The sequence below is a fragment of the Austrofundulus limnaeus genome, unplaced genomic scaffold (assembly GCF_001266775.1).
Source record: "Austrofundulus limnaeus strain Quisiro unplaced genomic scaffold, Austrofundulus_limnaeus-1.0 Scaffold98, whole genome shotgun sequence".
NCBI classification, from domain to species: Eukaryota; Metazoa; Chordata; class Actinopteri; order Cyprinodontiformes; family Rivulidae; genus Austrofundulus; species Austrofundulus limnaeus.
In genome coordinates, this window is record NW_013952500.1 from 140,645 (window position 1) to 150,590 (window position 9,946).

Sequence of the window (9,946 nt, forward strand, 5' to 3'; positions counted from 1 at the left end):
ATAATTTTACTTATTAAAGCTCATAATCTTACCACTTGAAACATCACTAGCCCTGAAGCTGCTGGTAGACATCGCGGTTGGAATTATYAAAGGTTTTTGACACCTGAGAGACACCGTAGCAACTCCTTTGTGTTTGGAAGCGGAGGGTGGGGGTGGGGGGAGGACCAGGGAGGATGATTCAACCACGCAACCACTAGATGTCGCTGAAAACAACAAATCCTACACACTGTTTCAGAATTAGAAATAGTCAGAATTCTGAAAAGTCAGAAATCAGGAGAAAAAAATATTATATTATCCTCTTCTGTAAAAAATAATCATAACCCGTCACTGCTTAATATTGCACGAGATCACGCAAACAAATTCTGACTTCGATCTCMGAWYTCTGAGGAAAAAAGTCTGAAATCTGGGGGTTGTTGCTGAGTGGTCATAATCCTTTGTACTTTTTATGTAATGCGAATTAGCAGTGGTTCACAGTTCCCCTAAAGCACTAAAGCACTAATAGGGGAACTAACTTCCTGATTAGTGCTTTAGGGCTTTTGCTAATTTTAGAGTTTATCAGTGCATTAGCACTTGTTAAATTTATAGGTTACATTTAGAAGCACTAACTGATGTCTATAATGTTATTGATCAATGTTAATGTTAGCTGACGGTGAAATGTTGTCTGTTGAAGAACGTTCATGGGTTGACTGGGTTATTTTAGTGCTTTAGAATTAGGGGATCTAAATATTTGAGTTAGTGCTTTAGGGATAGTGGAAGTAATTTTTAGATTAGTGCTGCCCACCATGTGAATTAGCCGTAGTGATCATCTTGAATTAGACCCAATGACGTCCCCTCCGTCCGTCATCTGCCACACAGTAAAAAATCGAGTGTTAAATTTGCAGTGTTAAACTTTTCAGAGTTAATTTCAGCTCCCCAAGTGTTATTTTAACACTTTCTGAGTGAACAGACGTCCAGTGTTGGTGTTAATTCACAGTGTTGATTTCATCAGTGTTGTCTCAACTCTGGACAGTGTCAAATAAGCTCCGCCCACTGTTAAGTCTTGATTAACACYYAACAGTGTYRTTMTATAACACAATGCAGTGTTGAAAGAAGTATTCTGAAAAGCCCCGCCCTCTTCCTCATGGACCAGAATTTTCTCAGCAAGGAATGCTGGGTAATCTAGTAGAAATGATGTGTTTGCATGTCTAAGATTATTAAAAATGTTCATGAGTGTAAAAATTAGTTTTTCTGGTTAGTTTTCTTGTTCAGGTTGTTTCGTTTTTCAAGTTTAAGTTTTGTGTTATTTACCATAAGTCGACACCATGAGTGAGAGGTACTTCCTGGTGTGWGAAGGGTCACACTGTTGTGCTGTTTCACCAACTCATGACCAGGGTTAATACAAGACTTTAAGAGTTATTATTAACTCTGGGATAAGGTGCAGACCTCTGTGTACTCTGACTCAAACTGTGTAAAAGGAAAACAAAGTACATTAGTAATACACAATAAGGAGCATATTTTAAAGTCAGGTTATTGTAAAATTTACTCCATAAAAAATAACATTATTACTCTGTAGAGAGTTAATGAGCTATAGTGTTAAATAATTTTACTCAATTCATTGTTGATTTTAACACAGTAAAATTAACTCTGAAAAGTTTACACTGGCTATAGAGTACATTTTACACTAATTTTGGACCAAATATTATATGAAACAGAGTTAAATCCAACTCTATAGGTGTTAAAATTACACTTTGTTTAGTTCCTGCAGAGTCGGGTCGCAGTGGGGCAGCAGGTCTGAAGTGTCCTGTTCCAAAAGCTCACAAGAGACGAGTGGTAAAAAGATGTAATCACCCATTGTTTACCAAGTTATGATGAGATATGTTGTGTAAACACTGAGAACATGGAAGCCACAGATTTGGTTTCACAGGAGTGCAGAACAGACGACCTTTATTGTGGAAAACATCCAAAGATGACGACTGTTTACCAAAATAAGAGCTGGATCTATGGCCTCTTTCATACCTTTACATGTTTTTCCTGTCAAAGATGGAACCCATGTGTAGACCAGGAGGTTTAATGTTTTTTATTATTATTATAACCACTTGGAGGTCAGGGAATAACATGTTTGTTTCTTCTCACCTCTACAACCGGCCCCCCTGTGTGGGAGAGTTTCTTGACCTGTTTCTTTGTCTTGTTATATTATCCCCTCCTTGCTGTCTCAACCAAAACTGTCCTGACAAAAGACCTGTTGTGACAAACTCAGATGTCCATTTATGTGACCCTGACGCCAAATACAGCACCAGAGATTTTTTTAAAGCTGTCCAAGGAAGATATATTTTCTTCTTTTGCTCTCTGTTTCTAGAGTTAAGTTGTCATTTCTGCCCTGGTAATCAGTTTGTTTGTCACACGCCCTCTTTCCAAGCGTCAAACGTTGGGAAACTCGGATCCCGTTTCAAAAACAACCAAACTCAGACCCCCACCCTTCCAGGAAATATTTCCAGATCTCTTGAGTTTGCAGTTTCAGAGCTGTCACAGCCTCCAGCAGGAAAACCTATTTGTTTCCACCCCCCCCCCAGTGTAACTTAATTGTTCACATAGAAACACACGGACCATTAAATACCTCCTCTCCTTGTGCTGGGCGTGAACAAACTCTAAAAGAATCCCAAGTCTGGACTTGTCACCCAACCATGTCATGCTCTTGTCAGTTTGCAAACACTTCAAGTGAGAGCAAACAAGCAGGCGAGCCGAGACCTGCCCAACGTTCGAACCATCGATACGTTCTGATGAAGACAAGTTTCAGAAGTTTGTTTGAAAACAAAGCTCAAGCTCACAGAGACTTCTCTGAGCCCTGACAGTTTTCATTTTCTATTTTCTTGTAGCTTTAAAGAACCCTGAAAACATCCTGTTTAAAAATACTAATGTTGGCCAAAATTTACATTTTGGTTTATTTAAATAACAAGATGCCTACAGGGTTTTAACAGATACAGAAAAGTTGTGAGTCTCAAATGGTAAAATACATAGGTACTCTAGTATTTTAGCAGAAAACACCAAAGTACACCAGTATTTCAACCATGAACTAATGTGGTACTGTGGCATAGAAAACACCAGAATACTACATTATTTCAACCATTAACTAATGTGGTACTTTGATATTTTAGCAGAAAACACCAGAGTACTCCATTCATTCAACCATATGAACTAGTGTGGTACTCTAGTATTTTAGCAGGCAACACCAGAGTACACCAGTATTTTAACCATGAATTAATGTGGTACTGTGGTACTTTAGCAGAAAATCCCAGAGTACACCAGTATTTCAACCATGAACTAATGTGGTACTTTGGTATTTTAGAAGAAAACACCAGAGTACTCCGTTCATTCAACCATGAACTTATGTGGTACTGTGGTATAGAAAACACCAGAATACTACATCATTTCAACCATTAACTAATGTGGCACTTTGGTATTTTAGCAGAAATCACCAGAGTACACATTCATTCAACCATGAACTAATATGGTACTCTAGTATTTTAGCAGGAAACACCAGAGTACACCAGTATTTTAACCATGAATTAATGGGGTGCTGTGGTACTTTAGCAGAAAATCCCAGAGTACACCAGTATTTCAAGCATGAACTAATGTGATACTTTGGTATTTTAGCAGAAAACTCCAGAATACTACATTATTTGAACCATTAACAAATGTGGTACTTTGGTATTTTAGCAGAAAACACTAGAGTACATCATTATTTCAACCGTGAACTACTGTGGTACTCTAGTATTTCAGCAGCAAACACAAGAGTACACTGGTATTTCAACCATGAACTAATGTGGTACTCTGGTATTTTAGCAGAAACCACCAGAGTACACCAGTATTTCAACCATGATTTAATGTGGTACTTTGTTATTTTAACAGAAAACACCAGAGTACTCCGTTCATTCAACCATGAACTAATGTGGTACTCTAGTATTTTAACAGAAAACACCAGAGTACACCAGTAGTTCAACCATGAATTAATGTGGTACTTTGTTATTTTAACAGAAAGCACCAGAGTACTTCGTTATTTCAACCATGAACTAATGTGGTACTCTAGTATTTTAGCAGGAAACACCAGAGTACACCAGTATTTTAACCATGAATTAATGGGGTACTGTGGTACTTTAGCAGAAAATCCCAGAGTACACCAGCATTTCAACCATGAACTAATGTGGTACTTTTGTATTTTAGCAGAAAACGCTAGAGTACATCATTATTTCAACCGTGAACTACTGTATTTCAGCAGCAAACACAAGAGTACATTGGTATATCAACCATGAACTAATGTGGTACTCTGGTATTTTAGCAGAAACCACGAGCATACTCTACTATTTCAGCAACCAACTACCGGAATACTCGGATATTTCAGCAACAAACACCAAAGTACTCTGGTATTGTAGCAGAAAACCTTGAAGTACTGCAGTATTGTAGCAGCAAACATCGAAGTACTCCAAGAATTTTAGCAGCAAACTACCAGAGTACTCCGTTATTTCAACCGTGAACTACTGTGGCACTCTGGTATTTTAGCAGCAAACTACCAGAGTACTCCGGTATTTCAAATGTGTACTGCTGTAGTACTCTGGTATTTTAGCAGCAAACTACCAGAGTACTCCGGTATTTCAAATGTGTACTGCTGTAGTACTTTGGTATTTTAGCAGCAAACAGAAATCCATCCACACTGTATATTATCTTAACTTACATCTTCCTTTGAGGGTCACGAGGATGAACACCAAAGTACCCCAGTAATTCCATAGCAAATCACAAGGGTACTCTGGTATTTCATCAGCAAACACCCAAGTTCTCCTATATTTCAACCGTGAACTACCGCAGTACTCTGGTATTTCAGCAACAAACATGTTAGTATTCAGCAAGGCAGGTTCAAGTCACAAATTATTTGTGTACTTCTGTTGTCTGATTAATATTTAAATTACCCTCGGGAATGCTCTTGCCAAATATATATATATTAAATTTGGTAGTCATGACACATGATGAGAAAACACTGACAGGAATTGTTGATTTGCCCTTTAGTAGCAGGTAAAGGGAAATTGTGTTTCATTGTGTCATTTTCATGTATTGTATTGTTTTCTTATGTATTGTATAAACATCAGCTTCATCATCATTTTCTGTTACCTCATTTATGTTCCTGTTTTCTTTGTTGACGTTTCAGCTACTTTCTATAATTTACTGAGCAGATATTTCTCTAGTTTGGTGCTTTTATCTCTATAAAACTCAACATTTTTATTTATGAGAAACCTGACTTGTCTTATCTGTCCTGTGAATAAATTGTATACATCCAAAAGTATTTAATGTAAAACTATTTGCTGTAAAATATGTTTGAACTATGGTGCTACCACATCAAAGATTAGCTCTGTCAAACCAATAGTTATTTTTCTGTTGACTAGTGTTGACGAGCATTTAAAATGATTGATGATCTAATTTATATTTTATTTTGTTATTTATATTTTTTGGTTCCATCATTTTTATTTGTTTGTTTAAAAGTTTGTTTTTGTTTGAACACGACCCAGACTTCTTCCGTTTTACCTTGTTCTCTGCTCACCCACCAGCCTCCACCTGTGTTTTGAGGCGGAACCGATGTGTGGATGAGCGGCTCCTGATTGGTTAACAGTGCGGAAACGCGTTTCCTGATTGGTTAAGATGCAAAAGCGCGGCTCTTGATTGGTTAATGGTGAAGCGAGGGTGGGATGTGCTGGATAATAAATGCAGTCTTGTCTGGAGGAAAAAAAAAAAAAAGGTTTGACTAACGGTCCAAAGCGTTCATCCAGCAGGCAGACTCTTCTCTAAAGAGCTCTTTCTTCTCCAAAATGAAGAGACTTTGTTTTATTTTTGCAGTGGCTATCTGCTTTGCAGTTGGTAAGGATATAATCTTTATTTATTCAGTAAAACTGTTATTAAAAAAAAAAAACCCTGTAATTTAAACCACTTAAAAATGTAAAGCAATTAAAAAATATATATATTTACATTGTTTCTGTGTTTTCCCCACAGCCTAAATGTTTAGTGAGATGTGTAGTTTTTTGTTTTTATTGTTTACATTTGTCTTTATTGTAGTGTGTTAGCAGAAACCATAAACTGGGTGTGTTCAGGTAATTTTTTTTTGCCCAACCTCATAAAAAATGTCAAGAACATTGAGACCTTTAATATAAAAGTTWAAAAAGGCACCTCAGTCTGCTCAATGTTAATCTGATTTTATTGTTTTAGCAACAATAATTAACATGTTCTGTTAAAACTCAGCTATTTGGATTATTTAAAACAAAATCTGYAGAATAAAATGCATATCAAACATAGGTTATAGATATTTCAACTGATCCAAATGACAAATTCGCCCATGAAAGGCCAAATGTACCAATTTAACCCTTTATAAAAGAAATGAAAACTTGTTAAAAAGGGTGGACGATGCTGGAAACAAACACTGCAGCGCCCCTAGTGGCCATCTGTAATAATTACACTTCAGGGCGTTATTTAAATGTATTTACTGATTAGAAAAGTCTATTTTATTTACCAAACAGCAATGTTTTTAATCTTTAAATCAAAGTGAGTAAAATGGTTTAAAGAGTTAAACCAACTCAAACTGGTTTAATCAGAATGCAGCCTTGTGTAATAATGTAAAAACAAAACAAGCCTTTCAGACTGAATTAGTTTTTAAGGGGAGTCCTTTAAACCAGTTTTAAATGAGTACACAAACTCATTGTTGGTGAAWTTTTTTATTTTTATATTTTCAGAGGGAATACATTTTAAAATCTTTCTGTGCATCCAAGCCTTTCGTGCAACATGGTGGATTAGCGGTTAGCTCTGATGTCTCACAGGGTTCGATTCCCAGTTCAGACCRGGAGTTTGTGCTGGTTTTGAGTCTAAAAAAACCTGCACGTTTACTGCGATTTGCCTGGTTGAATTAAGGYAAACAAATGAAAACGTTACMCAAAACCACCGGTAAAGATATTCGTAATAACTGAAGATCAAAACACAACACAACCTTTGGTAAACAAAGTTCAGCTTATCGTTACACGTTAAAACATTTGACTCGCAAATTATCAGCTCAAGCACAAGAATGTGCTAATTTGACTTGCAAACTGTGAAGAACATGCATTCAAAYTGAAGCTTTTCTTCCGATGTCTTGACACAGATGCAAAAAAAAAATCGCCTCAAGTAAGATGAGAAACATGCATTTTGTTTTTGTTTTGCACAATTTTTGTTTGTACTACGCAAAATCGGCTAAATCTAATGATAAACTGTAAAGCATAAAACATTTGTAATTAACCTGAGGCTAAACATCAGAACAGAAAGGTCATTTATTACTCTAACAGCTGATTTAGGAAGTAGGAAGATCACAATGAAGGTAATTGCGTTTGTTAAAATTAAAATATTGTACCAATAAAACAAAAAGGTAATTTTATTCAGATAAAAACATGTTTTAATGAAAATCAGTTCATTTTTAACACCTAAATTGGTACAAGTGTGAGTAAATAATTGTAAATCAGCTACAGTTTCAGCACTTTATAGAACTGATAATCCTAGAAAATAAAAGTAAATTAAAAACTGACGTTTAATAGATACATTTTGTAACATAAAAGTGATTTAACCTTAATTATGTGACCTGTGCTCACAGAACKAATCATAACAACAAATACAAAAAATACAGAAAATTTGCCGTGATTTAGATTTGCGTGAAAACGAACTAAACTGGTCGTAATTTACTTTTAAATTGACAATTACAAACAGGCGTGTCTTCAGGAGTCAGGAAATCCTTATAATGTTCAGCATTATTGTGAAACCTTTTCAAATATAAAGTGGGAATAGCTTATTGCTCACCAGGTGATGAATCACAAAAATGTTCACGAATTACGTTTTGTTTTGAAACGTTTGTATTGAGTAAATTAAAAAAATAATAACATATTGAATAAAGTTCCTGGTTGTGGTTGGTTTTGTGAGTCAGCCGTGGCGGAAAGTGTTTGTGTTTAGAGCCGTTAGCTGAGGGTGAGGCTGTTTGCTTTTTTTTTTTTTTTTTCCAGAGGCTGAATCATGTTGCAGCTCGCCAGCCTGAGAAATTCCCCACGTTGTTAAAAAGCATCTGCTGGTTTTTTTTCCCTAAGTATCAAATTCCACATCAACAGTGGGATTCCAGGCTGCGTAAAGTTTGTTCTCCCTTTGTGTTTGGGKTTGTTGTTGTTTTAGAGCTCAGACTTCCTGTCTCCAACCACACCCTCATTGGCTGCAGCTGTTTTTACATTTTTAGCTGATGGTTTTATACCTTCAGCTCGTTGGAGTTTCCTCCTTTTAAAGGAGCACTGATCTCAGCTGACAAAGGATTTATTCACAAAGCGAGTGTGTTTACTGCTGTGGGAAGGAGAGGATGACCTCAGGTGGTTGGGTTTATGTCTGATGTCAACTCGTTACAGGAGACTRAGAGGTTTCCCTCAAACACCAGCTGCCTGAAAAATAAACAAATTCTTTTATACCTCCATGGGCGTTGGCTGCTTTTTACRCTCATATGTAAAAAAAGAGTGGGAGGAGATGTTAGAAATAGACCTAATTGAAGTGTCTTCTTAATATGTTTTACTCATTGACTTCCTGTGCAGCTTTTTTGTTGTTTTTTTCGTGCATCGCCCAGTCTTTTATCTGCTAAATGTGGGAACCAGAGTGGTTTTAACGCTGAGACGATGCTGGATTTTCAGCTTAAAGGAGGGCCTCGTCCTCCTAATTCCTTACAGGAGTCACATGGACCACTCCCCGCGCTGAGTCAGGGACAACAGAGCTGACATTTAAGACGTGTTTCAACTGGAAACAAGAATTGCTTAAACCTCTGACAACAGCAGCGCCCTGAAGGATAAATCTGATCCTAACCTCTCTTTTAACTAAAACGCCAGTTTAGGGAAACGCCACGCCTAACTCCCGTCCTAGTCTTTTAAACGTAACTCCTGCAGCGAAACATTAAATAACGTCCACTTCTTTACGGCATCGTTAGCATAAACATGCTGTTTTTATTTTTAGTTTCGATCACTGTAAATGTTCCATACAAGACATAAACTTTTAATATGAATAATCTCATTTAAGGTTCTTAAACTGCAGATGAGTTAACTTTTACACTGTAAAGCACACCGCACATCCAGTTATAGTGAAGTATAATCTTTATGTATATTATGTACTGTGTAAATAGAGTTAATTCTAGAGCGACACGAACAGCCACAAATTCCTTGTATGTGTCAACATACGTGGCCAATAAAACTGATTCTGATTGGAGAGGCAGATTATTTAAAAGTCTGCAGACTGTAGTTGTGGTGGTGGAGCAGTAGGGGGCAGTATAGGACTGGCAGAGCTTGTTGAGCGCCACACCTCACAGGTGAGAGCTGAAACAGGTTTTTTTTATTATTATTTTAATAATAAATCAGTGTACTTCAGTTTAATTAAAGTTTCAGTCACAACTTTTTAATTTTTTTACCATTAAAACCATCCATTTCCTTTATCCTYCTTTTAAAGTCACAGGAAGCTGGTTCTTATACTGGTGGGGGGACACCCTGGACAGGTTTCCAGTAGGGACACAAAGAGACAAAACGGTGCTCTCTTTAGAGTTACCAGTTAACCTAAAAGAATTGTTTTTGGTCATAAAAGGCCCCAGTCGGATATTTGATACAATTGGAATTTGATACAAATTAATGGTTGTGTTTTATTTAGTAACAAAACATTAATTTAAGACTGAACTTGGTAAAACTATTGAAAGGTTGTGTATAATTACCGATCCTTTAAACAGGGCTGCCAATTTCTGCCAATTATTATTGAAGAAATATYATATAACTAATTACTCTTATATAAATAAAATTATGTTTGCAAATTATTTGTTACGTGATGTTTAGAACATACTTTTTTTTCATTCTATTATTTCTTTGAGATACATTTGATCCCAATCCAGCAAATCCGGTTAACAAAAAAA

At 36.4% G+C, this 9,946-nt stretch overlaps 1 protein-coding gene across 1 annotated transcript in view; it reads left to right on the forward strand.

Annotated features, from left to right (window-relative positions):
* Positions 1-5,745: 5,745 nt before the first annotated feature.
* Positions 5,746-9,946, forward strand: part of LOC106520834 (lymphocyte antigen 6 complex locus protein G6d) — a 12,741-nt gene continuing 8,540 nt past the window's right edge. Inside the window, exon 1 of the mRNA XM_014013092.1 lies at positions 5,746-5,877. Within this exon, the coding sequence (XP_013868546.1) occupies positions 5,829-5,877 (49 nt within the window). The 5' untranslated portion in view covers positions 5,746-5,828. The remainder of the gene's footprint in view (positions 5,878-9,946) is intronic.